Raw genomic sequence first — 20,153 nt, forward strand, 5'->3', positions numbered from 1 at the left:
ATTTACTCAGCACTAAAAGGCCAGTGCCAGTCTCTCCTTATAAGGCTACAAATGATAGCAATGTAAATATTTAATAATACAGGGGGGCTAGGGAATGAGAACGCAGGGAAAAGGCTTTGTCTTGATGTCATTTGAAATGCACCTGAATGAGGCAGGACTATTTAAATTAAAAGGATGTGGGAACGATGACACCACAGTCATTCAAAACAATGAATAATGAATAGGTGATTTGGGAGTATTAAAGAGCTGGCGTTGGTGAGAGGGTGGCTATGCATAAATGAACAGTTCTGAAGGAAAACCGCGACTGTATTGGACACAGTATACATTACACACCCAATGGAAATGCTTGTTTAATGTGAATGCCAATCCCTAGTATTATTCTAAGCTAACACTCTCAACGTCAGCATATCTTCTGAGCACCACTCTGACACCTACCTAAAACTCCTAAGACTTCATACCCTGTCAAGCATATAAATGACATGCATTAGTGCCATCTCTGCTAGGCCTGTATCAGGTTTAGTGTCTCAGATCAAATGCATGAATCAGGACGATCAGGAGCGCGTAAGTGCTTTACAGCATATGCTTTTTCCCTTCCAATCAGGAGATACAATATAGGCTTCTGTCCAATGGGAATACTGCAGATGTGATTTCATAATGCTGCCATTATGAGACCTTACATTGACCTTGTCTGTACAGAGGGAAACAGAGCTGGCCACCAGATGCTTAGATCCTTTAATTAGGGTTAGTGCTATAAAGACCAATCCAGGTTTGAGACTGCAAACAAGCTTAAACGTGCCAAACTGCCAGATTTCTAAAACTGTTCGCATCTCTTAATTTTGGTTTTATCATCAAATTGCGGCTCTACTTCAATATGTAATTCAAAATTGTGAGTAGTGTTGTTTTATATCCCTTAAAGACAGAACTGCGTTGACACAGAACAACAGCACAGTCAAAAACTGAACAGATTGAATTCTGAGTTGTTGTTGTTCACAGATCCCGAGATACCAAATGCACCCAGAGAAAACGCCCTCCCTCTGAGTAAATAGTGCTATTTATTAGAGTTGACCTAGGCAGCTGATTTGCTCACCTAGCGTGTTTTAACAGTACCGAGGCCCTTGCAACTCATTTGTGTTCCTCGGCCACAGCCAAAACCGTGGAACAATGAGGCCCTGTTCACGAGAGAGGAGAGGATCCTGTGGCTGATAAAAAGCCCACCGCATTGTTTATATAACCTATTGAAAATGAAAATGTACAAGATGCAAAACCCAGCCCTGGTGAGGCAGGCTCATACAGGAGCAGCCCAGCCGTATGGTCAGAGAGCATTGTTTTCCTACCACATCTCGCCAGGTGGGAGCAGAGGTGGGGGGTGCTGGGGGTTGGGGGAGGCAGTCTGGACTGGAATTGAAAGTGACAAGCACAGCTGCCGATGAAAATTTTAACACATCAGGAGACTGGTTTACTGCACCAAAGTAACTCACATAAAGGTCAGTCTAGGCCCATTCTCTTAAAGGGAAAATGTGTTATTACCACCAGAATAGGAAGGAAGCAGGCACTCGCTTTAAACAGCTCGGATTCCCCTGGATGTCTTGAGGCGTTTGTTTTCTCAGAGGCCGAGGCATGGAGTTACCATTCAGCAACCATTTTGTTCCCTGAAAGGTCCTAGGAGAGATAGATTAACGCACACCAGCAGAGTGAAAGACGGATGTCACAAAACAACAAAACAAAAATGGACGTCCTAGCCTACAGCGTTGACAAAAACCTCTGAGAAAACAATAAAAACAGGGACAGCTCTGACAGGGTCTTAATCCAAACATTCATTTTCAACATTTTCCTGAGAGAGAGAGAGAGAGAGAGAGAGAGAGAGAGAGATCCATTCAAGCACAGCCTTATTTAACAGCTTTCAAACTTGGTAATTGAGTTTTTAAATAATTTGTCAATATTTATAGACTTTTGTTATACTAACCCACAAAAGTAAAATTAGAAATTGTAAAATACATTACAGCTCTTCAAGGGAAGAAAAAAAAAGTGTTAAATGTAACCATCACAGAGGAACCTCTTCCCCAGATGGCGATTTCCCCTTTATAAATGATGGGTCACCCCAACACAACACAGGGGTCAGGCAGTTGAGGAAAATGATCAATGGATGAGTGATTGGCCACAAACTCACCCAATTTCACTCCAATTTGTGTTGCCTGGGCTAAAAAACTAATTAGAAAGGTGAGACCAGGCAATGAGGTATATCTTATCGGGTCAATAGTCAGGATGAAAAAAAATGTAATTGGAAGATGAAAAGAATACACTGGATTTAATCCTGTTTTCATGGCTTCACCTGTACTCTGGTACTGTTGTTACTTACAGATATATAAAAAGAGTATTAGTGCACTGCTTTACCCAGCTCCTGTCTCATTGCTGGTTATAACAAGATGCACTGTGCTGTGTTACTCATCTGTGTGATTCTTTCATTCACGGGATGGAATTACAAACAGTCAGAAAACTCCAAATTAACTTTTCTTTTTAGCCTTAAACAAAGAGCTTGATTAGGACTGAATGGACAATAATATATAGAGTAACACTTCAATGTGCGAGACAGGAAGCCTAGGGTACATGCAGTTGTGATTTGTAACAAGGCAGTTTAGTTTAATGAGAAGCATTTGCTGTAAAAGTCTTGGACTTCCTTTTGCATGCATGGTAATGGTTAATCATAATCAATGTGTGAAGTTGATTCTCACTGCTTTTAAATGTATTTCAGGATGATTTTCCAAATGGGTCATGACTGAGAAAGTGCTTGTACGTGGGTATTGGTTGTTTCCTTTTCAATTGCAAATTTTAAACTTATTAAAATTAGAACTCCCTACTTCAGCACTGGCAGTGTCATGCAAACAACGATCCTCCCCCCCCACATAAACCCAAACGCTGCCAGACATTCATATGGGGTATTACTATGAGTCTTACCTAGTCAGGGTAAATATTCCAGTGGTCCAAAATATAAGCAGAAGACAAAGACTTCTGAATATTAGATTTATTAACGATACAAAATACTTCCTCCTCCACCATTTTCTCTGATCAATTTAAGTCCTTCTATCACAATTTGGGAACAAGTTACAAATTCCTCAGCTGTAAACGATACTCATGAGATACTCTGCCAGGACCATATTCACATACCATGAAACATCTTGTCCTTGCAATTCAATAAACAGGCAAGAACCAGACGACTGACTTAGACAACTGTTATTTCATTAAAGGCTACGTGCCTGATTATATTTATCAATGACATTCACCTTTCATTCTTCTATACTTCATGTGCAAAGACAGGCCTTTACCTTGCCTACCATTCCCCTCACCATGTCTGGAGGAATGACAATGCTTGGAGTGTCACTGGTGCTCTGAGCAGTGTCGGCTCCAGAGCCTGCCTGGGTTGTTTCTGAAGCAAGCTGTCGGCTGCCCGTCTTAGGGAGGCGGACATCTTTCCTTCTTTCAGCCCCTCCCAGTCCCCAATCTCCCTCCTCCAGTGCAGCCTCAGGGCAGACTCCCCCTCTCCAGCCCTCCCTCGTGTGTTACAGCTCCTCTGCACCACAGAGCTGCTCTCTTCAAAAAGCCTTGTGTGTCTCCTTGCAGATGCCCGGTGGCAGTATGTTTTTTTTCCAAAGAGTTTCGGTTTTCGTTTTGTTGGGACACAAAGACACAGAAACGGTACAAATTCCTGATTATTACTTGATTTCTTAGCAGATAAGATTCCTTATCCAGGGTGACTACCAATTGTTACAAGATATCACATTATTTTTTTGATTTACCCATTTATACAACTGGAGCAAAATAGGTAAAGGACCTTGCTCAAGGGTACAACAGCATTGCCCCCACACCTGGGACTGAACCCACGACCCTATGCTCCAGAGTCCAGAGCCCTAACCACTACTCCCCACTACCACCCTTCTAATGTGATTGTAGTGCCCGGGACCTTGCCGGGGCTACGGGTGCGAATGAGGGGAGCAGCGTTGTGGGAGAGAGCAGCCAGACAGTCTTTCAATATACATTGTTTTATTAATTTAAAATGTACAGGTTTTCGTTATCTAAAATCAATTAAAATACAAAGTTTAAAATGAATTTAAAAGACACAAAACACAAACACAAACAACCAGCGTGCAGTGCAGGCAAGAGGATCAGCAATGGGGTTTATAAAACCAAAGCTTTTCGTCCATTCCCCTCTCTCGCTCCCCACTGCCTCTGCTCGCCCGTCCTCTCACCTGCACTGTCCCGGGAGTGGCCACCCCGTCGCTGGCGACACAGGGGCTTTAAGTACTCCAATCAATTATTCAATTAAAACATGCACTGCACAGGGACTGGAGAGGGAGAACACAAATTAAAACGTGCAGATGTGAAATGCATATATTTAGTTGAAATAAAAGTGCAAAACGTGTAGTGGGCTGAGACCGCTACACCCCTTCTCCCTTCTGGCTGTATTCCTTGCTTCTGGGGTGAGACTGCAAGACTCTTCTGCACACATTTCTGAGATGCATCAACAGCTGTATTTGCTCCAGTTCTACAAGTTTACATCCACCTTAAGAACAGAAATACCCCACAATCTCATAGCCATACCTTTTCCGCACCAATCCCAGACCTCAGGACATTGTTTCTGCACTGGCCAGCTACAAAAGCCCAGCCTCGGGTCTGCAAAGAACAGACGGTTCAATTAGAGGATTCCAGTTACGAGCCCTGCTTCAAAGTAAAGCCTTTTAGACTAAATATCTCAATTAATTACATCAAAGCAAGAGCTCTTCTTTTACCCAAACTACCCTGGTCTCAACCTTGTGTGCTTTTACACTTTTCTTTAAAATCTTAGCACTTATTGTAGTAATATACTGATAAAGCATTCTCAACAGACACAAAGCCCAAACTACCATTATTTTACAGCACTGAGCACAATAGAAAATAGAGATGCACATTTCTCTCATTCATCAAGATGGCGAAAACACTTAGAATCCCCTAGAAGTGCTAAAGACGAGATGATTAAAAGCTGCTGAAAAAAAGCCTAAAAGAGGCAAGTTGGTTAAAGGAGTTACACACATTCAACCACATAAAAGTAAATCAAAAAATGTTTAAATTACCTGTTGGAAGAATTCCAGTCGTTTGAGTTCGGAAAGTGCTGTCTAGTTGCTAAGGGGGCTGAGTCATTACCAATGAATGAGGGATTAACAAAGGATTGGTGGGGGGATTTCATATTTGTAACAGTTGAAAAACAACCTTGTCTGCTCGAACACACCCAGAGAACTCAGCTGAGCTTGAGGGACATTCCTGGGGCTAACACACATACCTGCTTAGTGATGCCAAATGCAAGAGGGTGCACATTTGCTGGTGTTGTAAAGAGAGATGAGGCAGCACAGCCATCACTCACATCTCACATTCATCAGCCGGCTCTTGTCTAAAAAGACCAGCCTGGGTGAAGGACTATTATTACAAGATTGTTCCAAAGCAAAGCCCTTACAGACCGTGATTACAACCTTCCAGAGCCAAGATAAAGAGGTTATTCTCCTCCTAAAGGCAAAGTGATTACTAATTACACTCCAAATAAAGGGAGGCTTTCACTGGTACTAGAAAAAAAAAAGAGAGAGAAAAAAAACCTGGTTCTCCCAAAGCTGGGCTCTCTTGGACAGTATCACGAGGAAAATAACACCTTGTTGTTTCCCATTCTTCCAGTCTGCAGTTTTTCATTCCTCCACCCCCTGCCTATAAGTAATCCATCTAGCTCTTCATTAAAACCGTATTATGATAAACCCAGATGTCGTGCATTGATGATTCTTGCAAATGATCCCAACTGCAACAGTGTTCCCTTTTGTGCCTGTAACCAGGAGACCCCCCTGTTTAACATGTATTAACTGCTCATGAAAGGGGGGAGCCTTTGTGAAAGATGTGTGAAGGAGAGACCCATAATAACAACAAAAAACATATTTTCAAAGCATATTAATCAAACAAAACCTCATGCATGATAAAATATACATCCCGTGTTATGTATGCAATACTATATCAATATTATAGAACTGGTCCGTTTCATGTTCTGCTTTCATGGAAAATGCATGTACAATATACTCATCTACATATATACTAATCACATTCTAAATTTAATTTTATACAAATGTATTCTAATTATACTGTCCTTGAATGTTTGTAAATGTATTATTCTTGTTTTGGGATTTTGAGGGCTCATGTAAGAGAATTATTCAGCTTTCTGGAAACCTCGCTAAGCTGACTGTAATTCTGAGGAGCTTGTTTTTTGGATTTTTATTCTCAAACAGCATCAGCTCAAAAATCATCTAATACTTAAAGTGACAGAGAAGTTAAAGGACGGCCTTCATCTCCCATCTCGGAAGGAGAGTGACACTGAACTGCACTTACAAAGGCTGTCAGCTGCGGTTTTTGATTTTTGTGCAAAAGACACTTTTAGACATAGATGAGGTGCGTGGTATAAATCATTGTGACGGCACTGTTTAATCTGATGCTGTCAGTTTTGAAAGACATGTATTTAAGAAAAGTTTTGAGTGTAGTTTGTGACAGCAACGTGACAGTGAAGAAGACGAGCCCCAAAACACTATAAATCCGTCTGTATCTGACCACTCCTGAGTCCTGTCAGTGTCTTTTTGTTCTTGAAAAATAAACCTAAAATTGCTCTCCTTTTCAGGCAGAAACCATTCAACACTAATTGTCAATAATAAATATATAATCACACATCTGGAATACTTTTTTCAGCTTCTTTCTGAGGTCATCTCACTGTAACATTCAGTGTATAAACATTATGAGCTGATTACACTAGAGGGCACTGCAGGTAAAGAGTGGACAACAGAAACCAGCATTCCTGCTGATGCAGATTAATGATAAAAAGCTGATTTGTTTCTAATAAGGTGTAGTTGAAAATGTCCACACTGACACTTTTCGTTGTTTAATAGTGCTGCTCAACTATAAGGCAACTAAGGGCTGTGAAAATCTGTTACATTAATTGATGTCAGTTATTTATAAGAAACAAAACCATCATAAAGGATCATCTTCACTTACCTGCTAAAGATTTCCTTTGGGTCTATGTCTGTCTCCCTGTCATTCGTAATGCTTTGATAGTAAAGATTCTTGCCAGGAATGCGACAGCTGGGCATAAACCAATACACCCCGATGGCAAGGTCATTGAAATACGTTGTCTTTCCGTGTCACAATCTTTTTCCCACTGAGAAACATCCAAAAATCATGTTATATATATATATATATATATATATATATTATATGTATATTTAAGAATATAATGCTCTTACTTGAAACTGGACAGACACAGATATTATTGAGAGTGTAACTGTACCAATAACTCCTCTGCAGCCCCGTGCTGTGAGTCCAGGTAACTGCAGCTGAATGAAAACGCAGTTATGGCAGAACTGGGGTGAATAATACAAATGAACTGGCATAGAAGCAGGGCACACACTGTCACTGCGGCACATGAACATATTAGAAGGCAGAAAGATATGTAATACAGGCTGCAAAGGTGGCAAAACTCACCCACTGGATGAGTCTCATGCAAACTGCTGTTTTTGGGGGTTACAGCTGGTCTGCTTTAGGGGTCCCCAGGGCTTGGGGCAGATTCCTCAGACCAGGTTAGGGCCGTGCAGAGAACAGGTGTGGATGGATAGAGAGCCATTCGAAACAAAGACATCATCTACTGTGAGGAGACTGGAGAGAGGTGTGTCCAATAGGGGAGTCATGCATATGCATGCAGTAACAGGATTTGTTAATTGTAGAGGTGCTGCAGAAACCTGATTTAAAAAAAAATCACACTGCCTGGAGGACATGGCGATCAGAAGTTTATTTCCATAAGCAGAGCTGAATTCGATACTACCAAGCATGCCTGCTGAACCAGTACTGCACTGCCTTCTGAACCAATATCTGTGACTCACAAGCCACCTTATCCAACAGACAGACTGTTTGGGAAGTGCTAATTTGTGCAGCATAAATATTAAAATTAATTTAAGAGGCTATTGAAATCAAAGCGAGAAAAATGTGCTGTATAATGCAACCGGATAGAGGCTGCACAGAATTCATCTGTGACTTCTCTGTAGCATTCCCGTATAATAAAAATGATAACCAGCCAGGGAAAGTCATTTATCTGGAAGGCCTGCATTTGTTAACTGTATTGCCAGCTTCTATTTGTCATTCTAGGGGGCCTTCGGTTTGGAGATTTCATGGGATTTTAATAGGTAATCTGAAGATCTAAAAAATAGAAATGCCGTCGGTAATTTCTGGAGCAAATTCACAACTTCTCCCACTTGGTAGGTATTTTTATCATGAGGAATAGACTTGCCAGAGATACTGGATTCATGCATTTGTAATTTATAGAGGGATATTCAAGTGCCGAAGGACAGCTGCAATGAGAGCAGCACAAAAATACAGCCATACATACACACACAATCACTCCATAAAAAACTCAACATAAAACTAAGGGCAACAGTCCTCTTGGAGCAAGTTAGTGACAGGAAAACGTAACACAGCCAGCATCTCAGAGATTCAAACCAATGCCCAATTAAGCTAATTGTGAACATTCATAATAATGTCTTCACCAATTTAAAAACCGTGCCTATGTCTGGCATGGTAGATTTCACAGAATGCTTTCATAAAGGGTGAATTTAACATGTTATGGTAAAAGAGCTGGAGTAACATAGGGAGGCAAGTACTTTACCAATCAAGACCCTGAGTTGAAGAATCAATGTACTGATGAAAAATATGAATGTTGTATTTTTGCTTCCATCATTTTGACTGTAAAGCGAGTCAATTTGTTTTGTGTGTGTCAATTATGCAACTAGTTCAACTATTTCCAGTCACTCAAAATGTTAAATTCAGTTTTCGTCATATAAGGATATAATAAGATTGTATTATTAGGATCTAAAGGTAGAAACTGGTTTATATTTTGTTGTTCTTGAGCAATCTTTTCAACAATTTTCAGGTATATTTAGACTAAAGTGAAATTCAGGGTTCGGACTTTGGTTAGTTAATAAAGGGAAAGCTATCACGCCCCTCATCCCAAATCAAACATGACACAAACTGTTAAATTTACCTGACCACCTGAAAAAACAAATAACCAAACTCTAAACCTAGAACTCACCTTACTCAATCATTCGGCCTGACAACCAAATTCCCAGCATGCAACAATAATTAAATATCTCCATAACATAATGATAAGATAAAACCTTATCATGAATGTGAACTCAAACCTAAACCCTAGCAGATCCCAAGCACAGGAAGTTCTGGCAATACAGTGGTTTAGCTCAGCAGCGCCCCTTGGTGTTTGGGGGGTAGAGGTGAGTGTGGGCTGGGAGCCCGAGTCACTCCAGCTCGTCTCTCTCGTTACAGACCTCGGCTCATCAGTGATTGGCTGCTACCTAACCAATAATTTATAAGATAAATGAAGTGTCACAGAGTGAGATTAAATAAATAACTAAAGTGCAGTGCAAAAGCCCTGGTCTGGTTATTTCAATTACTGGCGCCAGCAGAGTGTGACGATAGCTCTGACTAATGACTCTGGGGGGGCGGGGGGGTGGGGTTGCCCTTGGATGGTGAGTGGGGACAGACGTATAGGTGATGTGGTGAGTCATCTTCACACTCTCACAGGATACCATCCATGAGCATCACCCTACATTTGAGCTGAGCTGAACAAAACTGGAAACTGAAAACTTGTTTTTATTCATATTGTGTAAGCATCTACAACCCGTTTCTATATACGTGCTCCAGAACCTCAGGCTTTCTTGCTCTTCCTGGCAAGGTAGCTGCGGTAGTAGAAGTTGCTGAAGAGCAGCACCAGGCTGACACAGTACAGGAAGACCACCATGTTCATGGTGTCGGGGAAGTCGCAGTCCGTGAAGAGGTTGTAGGTTGTGTGGATGATCATCGCAAGGAACTGGAGCTGGAATCACATGCAGGCAACGGTCACATGATCATCACATTCAGTCCTTGTAACTCCTGCAACTCTCAGGGGTCACACTTTAGCTGGCATCTCTCTCTAATGTGTCCTCCTGCACACACCTTCCTATTCTCTTGAGGGATTCAACTCCCACTTCCTTCTCTTGACACAGGTCTGTAAAATGTATTTATTTATCAAATCTCTGCTCATTTAAAAGGTACATATTAACCACCTGACCCAACTTTGATGTTAGTGAAGAGCAACAGCCTGCTTGCCCAGCTCCAGACAAAACATAACTTTAAAAGGCTCTATGGCCAAGCATTGAAAAGATCAAGCACAGCACTGAGCAGAAGTGAAGCTTTGTTTTCTTTCAATGGCACCGCTCACCACTGAAAGAGACCAACAAACGTATTGGATATGAAAAACAAAACAATGGAGTCCATGCAGATACACATACCAGCTGCAGGGCGGTCAGGTAACGCTTCCACCACAGGTATCTCTGCATGTGAGGCCCGATAGCTGCCAGCCCGTAGTACGAGTACATCACGATGTGCACAAACGAATTCACCATGCCAATGAAAAAGGCTAGGAGCACAAACACAAACATTAGTTATCAACCAAAACGAAGCTGGAGAAAGGGGCTCCAACACTGCAAGGGTCATGAGCACCAAGTTAATTAATCAGCTGGGCATCTGGATGTAGCCACTGCCAGTAGATGCAAATTAAAAAGCACTTTTGGCAGATATTGCCTCTGCTCCTAAAGGCAAGCAAAGGAGTGTTACTCCTTGTTAATCACAGCCCTGTAGGGCCTTTACAAAGTATTCCTTTTAAAGTGCCTGGTTCCTGGTTTACACACGTTCGGACAATGTGACCTTTCTGATGCTTTTGGGAAACGCCAGATAGACACTGTAATTTTGTCTGTGTGTGCGTGGGAGGTTGAGAAATATCAAAGTGTAGAACAGTATCCTCGAACTGGGGAGGTAAACATTAGTAAATATTGTAAAGTTGATGTTTTTAGTTATTTGGAACAGTAACAGTGTTTATGACACTTTATGCCCCAAATGGCTTTGAGTCTTCAGTGTAACTGCTAATAGTCACTACAGGATACCCAATCACTGGAGAGTCAAACACAGACAAAGACAGATGATTATGATCCTCACTGAATTCATGTCAAGGTTAAGGAGAGAAAGCTTACACTGTCCACCCGCCACGTATTTCACTCCTGCCCACCAGTTGAAGATCATGGTGCCGTGGTGATACACATGCAGGAAGGTTAACTGGCTGTTCTTCTTCCTCAAAATGAAAAAAATCTAGGAAGAAAATGTTGGAACAATGTTTTTTCGGGGTTTTATTCTTGTTAACAAATGACCGCCAAGACTAATGTTCGGCTATTTGATCGGGAACACCTGAACGCTCCTCCTCACCGTATCCAGGAGCTCGATCACTTTGGAAAAGAAGAACCACCAACACACGCTCGCCATCTGTCATAAGAAAGCAGAGCAATCCTTTGTTAATATCACCAGGAGTAGCATTAATGCGAGCTGTTGTGTGCAAAGGCTCGAACGGAAACATGTTACATTTTTAAAAATCTAGAGCGCAGTGAGAGAATAAACACACATCCCCAAATCAATTGGTGCATTATCTTGCGGTCAACGCTTTGTTTGTTTGGTTGTGTGTTTTCACTTTCACCCTCCCTTTTCAGACTCTGTTACCCGTAGTCCCAGGCCACTGGTACTGTAATCCACTGGCTGGCACAGGTAGCTGTAGTTCGCCAGATAGGAAGTCACAAAGAACTAGAGAGAGAAAAATGAAAACAGAGACATATAGTAGAGGGAGACGCACTTTAGTATACATTGGCACATCTAGTGTAATAAGACGCAGATTTTGAATGCTTTTGGTTAGATTAACAATGTCTGTTTTAACTTCAGGGATCCAATGAGTAAACATCACGCCTACTCCATCTGTTCACATCCCAGCGAGAGACGCTCATTAAGCTTAAAGGCCTCTAATCTTATTATTCCACCACCTTGGTTTGCATTCATATTATGGAGATGAGAACATATATAACAATACTCTAGCTTAAAACAGCACTCAGGTAGGCATGGTTCTGAGATTCGAAAAGCAGCTTCGATTCAAAACATGTTATTTAATCCATAAGGAATGACATGTTTTAATATTGGGCATTTTAAAATTGTAATTCAATTTAACACATTTTTTACAACTATTTTTTACAATTCATTAGTCTCTTCATCTTCCGCAACTGAAATCAAAGCAGCGTCGGCAACATTTTTAGCAGAATGTTGTAAGAGCCGTCTTTATTTTCCTGCCACTGAATTGTGCATGCTCTTTGAGAAGGGCTTTGTAGCATATCAGGAGAATCACATTTGGCTCTAGTGTGACCTCCTGATCGTAAAACGCCAAGCACAGACAACGCCTGAGAAGATTGACCGTGGCCAGGGATCTCCGCTATATACATCTTACCTCGTAGAACATGTAAGCAGACAGACACACCATGGTGAAGTTATACACAATGAGCACAGTCCTGAGGTTCACTGGCTCTCTAGACTTCATGAACTTGGGACCAGACCAGACGAGGAAGAGATAGCAGAGGAAAATGGCCGCGACTGGCACGGGGGAATACACCAGCAACCATGGGTCGGTCCGCTTGTCTGAAAAACACACACAGCAGTCCTCAACAACACACAGACCCATGTGTTTAACGGCCTTTGCTCCTAATTTCCATAGGCATCATTGCACTGCCTCTCAAGAGTGAAAAAGCTCTGTTTCCTACACAATGCCTGATCTCTTCCATGAAGACTTTTTACAACTGAGGGAAGATATTGATATTCCCAAAACAAAGAGGGAATGCTATTGCTGGGCTTCAGACAATCTCAGCCATTCTTTCCAGCATTCCAGCCATTCACAGTTACTCGCTGGTCCCATTTTGCCTTTGACACTCATCCCAGATGTGGATTTATTATTCATACACACTCACCGTTTGATTGGGGAGTGTGGTGATGAATTTCCACTCATCCCACATTCGCCCACTATGGAAAGCAGTCTGGAAAACAATCTGGGGCGGATCAGACTGGCAGCCAAGACACCCAGACAAGGTTCCCATGGAAACAAAGTACTGGTACCAGGGAAGACAACGTTTCCAAGCTGGGTTCAACGGCACATGGAAACAAGATATTAGAGACCTAGTCTGCTAACATCTTTCGTAGCTGAATGTTTTATCAGACTGTTTGCAGTGATTCAGAGTGATTGTACCAAGGCTGCAAACCGACATTACCTCCATTCTCCAAAGTCGACTGATAGTATTGTTGTATCTTCTGCCATATGGTAGCCATGAAGAACTGCTCAATGTCGAGGCCCTGGGAAACACACAGAGTCATCAGACATGAATGATATGAATGAAAGCATTACAGATCTCACACTGCTGACGTGAGGCTGCAGTACCTGGCGATTTGACAAAATAAATCATTTCACAACCGAAACTGTAAGTTCCTCATATACACTAATGATGGTAATGGTTAAACGGATAGATTGCCCACATGATAGTGTAAGGCATATTTATTTTTACAGAACACACAACTGCTTACAACCTAATTAGTCCCGTTCTTTTGCAGGATCTTTACTATATTATCATCATTATGTGACAATCATGAAATCCGCTGCTAGCTTTTGTGCTAGACTGTAGTTCACACACACTACTACTTTTATAAACCCGCAGACCACTGATTAGTATTAGTTTGATTCTGCCCTCTGGGATCTCCTACAGATGTACAGTGAGAAGTTTATGGTTTAAGTTAGAAAGAAAGCACTGAAATTAAACTGTTGCCTTTCTCTGTTCTGTTCCACTTTCATTCTGATCATCCAAAATGTAGAATCCGGTCAGTCTTACTCTGGGTTGGCATACTTACAGGAATTATAATGGTAACAATGGACTACACCACGACTGGAAAGCGACAATAATGCGGACGAAGCCCTGTTCAGGCTACTCTTTCACCCTACACAGCATTTTTTCAATTCTAGTTAATCATAATGATGATGACCAGACAAGCAGTTCATCCCCCCACACAGCTATACTGCATTACACACATGCAACGTCATAGTGATTCTGCCTCATTCAGAAAAGATTGCTTGCACTTTTCCCTCAATGTCATAACAGAATAAGTATGAAGTATAAATATAAATAATTACATGAAAATAAAAAATAGGGAATGATGCTGTTGAAGACATTTTTATTTTCAATGTCGGCAAAAATGGAGCCAAACTTGTTCTGTACGCCTCACTACTGCCCTCTACGGGAGGCGGGACTAATCTCTCTTTATTCTTCTTTTTCACTCTTTCCTCCTGTGGCAGACATTAGACACGTCGTTTATAAGCATTTCTGATAAAAGGCGGTTAAAATGGTTTTTTCTAAGGGTGAGCTCTCATTTACAATAAAGAATAAAATAAGACTTTTTATAAGTATTTTTACACAGAAGTATAATGAAATTATAACTGCACAATTCATGTTCAGATTACGCCTATCTTCTGTGGATTTCGTAGAAACTGCAAAACCCGCTGAAAAAGTTATTTATTGTTGGTAGACGTTATTATTGTATTTATGTGTTTTATATGACTTTTTTTTTTTTTGCAACACATTTTCACGTCATATATTAGTACAGTATTTAAATTAATCTAACAGGACGTGTCGTTTCGTTTGTTTTAAATCGTGTCTAACGAATGCACGCTTAAATTACACAGGTTTATACAAACTAAAAGTGCAAGATAGAAACATAGTTAGCACACCAAGTGTAAAAAGAACTAATGGTGCTGTTGAATAATAATTATTCCTTGGGGAAACATTTCGATAATGTTGTTAATCTTTACACTATTGTTTTTTTCAGATACTTACTTTGATTTTACAACAAATCGGGATGGGACAGGACAGGTTGTGAGCAGGAACTTCGGGAGTTAAAAGTGTGAAGCAATCCGGACTGCACTGACAGCGCGCCAGACACGATCCACGCCTGCGCACTGAGCTCGGACTGCGTCGGTGTTTGCGACTCCGCACTAGACATTGTCATTGTTGCAGATTTCTTTACGAGTTGACACATATGCATCCGTGTATACTACACATCATCCAAGGCATGTCTACAAACAAAATGGTCCGTGTCATTAAAAAAAAAAAACCTAGGTTTAATGTGTTTGCACACTCCTGCATTAAGCACACAGTGATCAGTCACTCACTTTCTGGTACCAGTCTGGCCCATCACTCATTGTTTCTCATTACCAGCACGGCCAGTGGAATCCTATAGAAATGTACTGTTATGATCAAGTGGATTGCATGGTGGTATTATAAAAAAAAAAATGCATCAGACGACATCATATTTGTATTCCCACACTTCTTTTGCATCCAGCAGTAACATTTACTCGGTATGGAGATGCGACGAGCTCGAATGGGCCGAAGACCACCCTGTCTATTACACAGCAGGCGGTGGAAGGGTTTATTCTTCCTCTGATGAGTGTACATTTCACCTCCATCACTCTCATGGTCCCCTTTCTGTTTGAGGTGAAGGAATTCAGACAGTTTAGAACAAGCTTCAGTACATAAAACTAATGAAAGACATAAAAACTGAATATTTTAAATGAGATGCATTGATATATTTTTTTAACCCTACTCTATATGCAGAGATCTGCTGCTAGCATTACTGACCTAGTTAATCACACTACATAACAGAACAGTGCAAGATTCTCTCCACGTGGGGTCTGTAAAGTAAAATGGGCATTCTTTGGGAATAATAGCTTCTATTAAATTATAATAACACTGTAAAAGAATATCTGCTTGGCAAATAAAACCACTTTAATAAGTAATGTTTGTCCTATCAAAAAACAAGTATTGTATAACATGCAAACACGTTTTAAATAGGTAACAAATAGTCACATTTCAAATTAGTATAGGGTTGCATGTCTAGATTTAAAATTGAGAAAGGCAGAGATAATGGTGATATATATAGATACACACACAAGACCTAGGTGTTATTACATTTGAAACCTGCTAGGCACAAAACCCTTGGCTTGAGGAACACATTCTCTGCCTCAGTCTGAACTGTGTTTCAGAGTTGGTGTCACAGGTTCATCTCCAGCCACTCCTCTCTGCTGCACAATATCAGTCTGTAGCTGCCACTCTGTAGTTTGAACTGCAGATTTCATTTAGTGCAGCGGAGCAGATAAGTGGAGAGAACCTAACAGACATGTGGCAGAAAAGGATGAATGTCTTAGGGAGGGAATGAGGCCAAGATCAGAGAGACGAGAGCACTAATTTACGGGACTGACAGGCTTCAGCGTAAAACACTTCAAGATGATCGAACCTTGAATTTCTCAATTTAGTTGGAGGGGGATAATTTAGAAAATAGATAGCATGAATGGGGAATATGCAGTATGCCTGCAGATCTGCTTGTAAAGAGACATTAAGCTCTAGTATGCATCATTGAAATGTAAATGGCTGTACTGTATTATCATGTGCATCCCTACAGCAAGTGAAACAGTCATGCCTTTAGTTTGATAGAATGAAAAAGAAAAAAACTAACTTTTTTACGGGAATAAGCCAGGTGTGTAACAGTAAATAATGGAAGCGGTGTGGGTGTTACAAATATTACATCGCAAACTGCAGCAAGGGTCACCATTTCAAACAACAAAAGACAAAATATAAATATAACTTGTGGAATACAGAAAGAAAAAGTCGTTTTGATTGTTCTCGTCGTTGAATTGTTGATCGAGAAGGTAGACAGGGTCTCAGTGTGCCTGGATTGCTGGCACCCAGTTAAGCAGAGTAAGACGCGAGAAGCTGGGATTGAAAATACATCCCTGCTGTCTCAATGGACGTGCCAGCTAGTGGTGGCCGTGGTCATAGTGGTAGTGGGGGTTTTGGTTGGGATGGGGTGGCCCTCCTCCCGGGTGGTGGCTGTGTGTTTGGCCTTGCACATGGTGCGAGTGGTGGCTGTTCTCTGCCCCCTCAGATTGCTCAACTTCCTCCGAGACCCCTGCTGTTAATGGGCTAGGAGGCTGTCCAGTTGTGGTAACATTTGTGGTTTGATCACTTTGGTTAGAAACCCGAGTGTGATTTAATCCCAGAGTTTGGGTTAAATTTGAAGGCACCTGTAATAGGGGAAAAAAAAAAAAAAGGCAAGCTTTACGTGTGGGTTTGGATTATGAAGTGGTCAGACTATGTCCCTGGCTTACTTACAGTGACAGAAACAGACTGAATATTGTTGACAGTAACATTCAAATTAATAAAATTGGAAACAAAATCAACCAAGCAGTTAAATATTAAAATCGAGAGTTAACTGTTTTTTTTAAATTGCACTGATATTTTTTCCCCAATTCGTAGAAACCCCACATATTATGTTTGACTAATTTGGGATCATCATACATTTTCTCACCAAACTAAAGCAAACAAGAACATTCCCAATAAGGTATTTATTTACCCCTTTTTATTCATGCAATACATTTCAACGGTTTCTTATTCGTGACTTAATTCAAACTAAATCATATCTATTAAGTTATATTTGTATCTAGTAGAAAAATCAATCATGCAACTAAGTGCTTTTGACAGAAACTAATTGTATTGAATAACAACAACAATAAAAAAGCCCACCGGATATAAAAGACAAGATCATTTATCCAAGGAGAACCACAAGAACTCCTTAATTCTGTATTAATACCAATTCAAATCTAATTCAGTTTGCACTAGATGCTTTTTGCTCTATATTCTGTACTCACAGAGCAGTTTCCACAGATGTCTGTGAGGTAGGTAGCGCGAATAGCAGCTTCTATATAGGGGAAGTGAAGGAAGCTGTAGGGCAGGACTATGTGGAATGTCAGCTGACCACATCTGGGGTGGAAAGAGAGTCAAAACAATGAGAAAGACCTAAATAACACAAACACAGGGATGCATAAAACATCCGCACCAACTTCCAATTAGATTAATAAAAACAGCTATTAAGAATATTAGTTTTACATTGTGGTATTTATATTCAGGATTCACAGAGTTCCTTTAAAATGGCCGTCACAGTGAAAACATTCACCACGTTAAATCTTTGAAAGTGTGAAAAAAAAAAAGAGTCACCGGGCTTCTTTGTACAGATTTGTTAAGAAAAACACACTATAGTTAAGTTAAGTTAAGTCAAGTAGTTAACCACTGGCTACAAAAATCAAGTTAGCATGTGTAGCATGGTCTGGGTGCCCCCTACCTGTCATATATGAGAAAGTCATCCTTGTCTCCCTGCAGGATCTCCCAGACATCTGCCTGCACCAGGGCCTGCTGGTAGACAGGGATCCCCTCCGGTGCTCTCCTCTTCAGCTCCCAGAACATGGCTCTGGAGTAGGGGTCCTTCTCGTTCACGATGAGGAAGCCCACCTCCGTCAGCCCGCTCCGGGCCAGCTTGGAACGCAGGCCTCCCAACCTGGTCAGCCACAGGGACACACATTGGATAAAACCAGCACATTTATCTGCATCAAACACAAAGCGATCAGCACAGTTTTGTTATGCAAAACTCTCTCAAAGATAATCTTAGTTATCTGGATGAAATGATAGTGGGCCAACAGGGGTAAATGGATGCAGAGAAACAAACCACAAGCCAGGCGTTATCACTGCTCCCTCCACTTCCCCCAGTGTGGGTCAGTGTTGTGCGATTGTGAAAATAGCTCATGCAAAGTAGTTTTCACATTGTACACAGCTGCCTTATTTATTTTCATTTACTGTATAGAAAGAAACATTAGCCACAACTGTTCAATTATTCAGTCCAGGCTAGGGTGTATAATTCATGGGGATAGGGTTGTTGTTTGTGAAGCAGTTTGAATTCATAATGATTATAAGCTGGCCCTGACGTACCGGGAGGCCTGCGTCAGACAGAACTGTCAGCTGGCTTTGAGCAGCGCCACCACGGCCACCCGGCCCAGCAGCGCCTCCATGGGGGCCGCGCCGGCGATTTCCCAGCGAGGGGCCGGCCGGCAGACAGCGGTGGAGTTGCTTTGCTCTGCGGACACCGCCGCCCACAGCAGCCCCGGCAGGACGGCCAGCAGCGGGGTCCAGAGCCCCGGCATGTCTCTGCGCCTCGCTCCTGGGACGGGGGCAGCCAGGCTCGACTCGGGCCTCTTCCACTAGAGCCGGTGTGTGTCAGTCGGTAGTGGGATGTAAGGGGGTGCTAAGGTGTTGCAATTCAAATTAAAATCCAAACGCAAACAGACCGTCAACAGAGTGCAATTGCAACGATTTAAGTTGTTGTTTTGGAGCAACTCATTAAAGTTAGGATTCATTTCTTCCTAAAAAACGTATATTGTAAATATGTAGGTTATCCCCTATGCAAGACCTTTCACACTGAAATATTATTTACTGCCAAATTAAAATGTGAACGCTCTTTAAACAATATTATGCGTTTTTTTTAAATAAATCACAATATTATGCCATAAAGAAGTCAAGCTTAAAATGTAATTATAATTACCTTGTTGGTTACAGTCGCGCCGGTCCGCTCTGTTCTCTCTGCTGATACAGTTCCATCGCGGAATGTTTTTTAAATTCTAGAGCCTCGGAATCATTCGACTCCTCCCACTCGGGGGCACGAAGCAGCCAATCAGTGAAGGTCTGGGACACCCACACCTTTCCATGAACTCTGAGAGCTGGGCCGCATTCCTGGGCACCCATGCATTGAAAACCAATAGGCATAAACCCGTATCGTTACCCTACTTACCATTCAAATATAAACTTTTTTTTTTTTAAATTGGCTACTCGATGACCGAGAGACTTAATGATTGACACTGATGAATCGTGTACAACCGGTTGTTGAACCCAACCCCCCACCCATGAATACAAGCAGGCATAAATCGGATCACTCAATAGCTAACTTCTGCATTGTAGTCAATAAGGCGTTTCATGGCGTGAAACAAAAGGATAAAGAAGGCATTGAAACCGTGAACATAAATCCCACCTTAAACGCACTTTTCTCATGGTGTTTAAATTGGTAAGTGTTAAGTCGGAGAAGAAATATCGTGTGAAAATACTGCTGTTGTAATGATGTACAACTTTTGCAAATACCTGAATAGTTTATTGGTCTCCTGCATAGTGTAGAATACAAAGGTATTTGTATCTTTCACATAAATCGTAAATTCCCCTTCATCCAAATACATGTATAGATAAAACAAGATATTTTTCTATACTTACCTGATACTGTAATCTCAACATAAATGA

General features: G+C 41.3%; 2 protein-coding genes across 4 annotated transcripts; both read right to left on the bottom strand.

Annotated features, from left to right (window-relative positions):
• Positions 1 to 9,681: 9,681 nt before the first annotated feature.
• LOC136714448 (very long chain fatty acid elongase 4) lies at positions 9,682 to 15,645 on the bottom strand. Of its 2 annotated transcripts, none has more exons than XM_066691955.1 (8): positions 14,823 to 15,645; positions 13,212 to 13,293; positions 12,401 to 12,588; positions 11,632 to 11,712; positions 11,344 to 11,400; positions 11,115 to 11,229; positions 10,377 to 10,504; positions 9,682 to 9,922 (listed from the first exon to the last, which is right to left on the bottom strand). In XM_066691955.1, exons 2-8 carry the CDS (start codon positions 13,267 to 13,269, stop codon positions 9,755 to 9,757), a joined length of 795 nt encoding a protein of 264 aa, XP_066548052.1. In that variant the 5' UTR covers positions 13,270 to 13,293; positions 14,823 to 15,645; the 3' UTR covers positions 9,682 to 9,754. The 2 variants fall into 2 exon arrangements, with proteins under 2 accessions (XP_066548052.1, XP_066548053.1); XM_066691956.1 differs by lacking the exon at positions 14,823 to 15,645 and adding an exon at positions 12,915 to 13,081.
• Positions 15,646 to 15,747: 102 nt separating this feature from the next.
• selenop2 (selenoprotein P2) lies at positions 15,748 to 19,578 on the bottom strand. Of its 2 annotated transcripts, XM_066691953.1 has the most exons (5): positions 19,411 to 19,493; positions 18,801 to 19,113; positions 18,160 to 18,372; positions 17,690 to 17,801; positions 15,748 to 17,065 (listed from the first exon to the last, which is right to left on the bottom strand). In XM_066691953.1, the coding sequence occupies exons 2-5, from the start codon at positions 19,010 to 19,012 to the stop codon at positions 16,799 to 16,801; spliced, it is 804 nt and encodes a 267-aa protein (XP_066548050.1). In that variant the 5' UTR covers positions 19,013 to 19,113; positions 19,411 to 19,493; the 3' UTR covers positions 15,748 to 16,798. The 2 variants fall into 2 exon arrangements, with proteins under 2 accessions (XP_066548050.1, XP_066548051.1); XM_066691954.1 differs by lacking the exon at positions 17,690 to 17,801 and having other exon boundaries at positions 16,923 to 17,065; positions 19,411 to 19,578.
• Between the last annotated feature and the right edge of the window lie 575 nt (positions 19,579 to 20,153).

Source organism: Amia ocellicauda, chromosome 19 (assembly GCF_036373705.1).
Source record: "Amia ocellicauda isolate fAmiCal2 chromosome 19, fAmiCal2.hap1, whole genome shotgun sequence".
Classification (NCBI taxonomy): domain Eukaryota; kingdom Metazoa; phylum Chordata; class Actinopteri; order Amiiformes; family Amiidae; genus Amia; species Amia ocellicauda.

What these genes read in the sequence shown, in the direction of transcription:
- LOC136714448 (XM_066691955.1), bottom strand. Translation starts at nt 13,269, where the DNA reads ATGGCTACCATATGGCAGAAGATACAACAATACTATCAGTCGACTTTG. An exon ending in GTCGACTTTGGAGAATGGAG is followed by an intron (nt 12,589 to 13,211) that starts GTAATGTCGGTT and finishes TGTGTTTTTCAG; the next exon opens with ACAAGCGGACCGACCCATGG. An exon ending in CTGCTTACATGTTCTACGAG is followed by an intron (nt 11,713 to 12,400) that starts GTAAGATGTATA and finishes TTCTCTCTCTAG; the next exon opens with TTCTTTGTGACTTCCTATCT.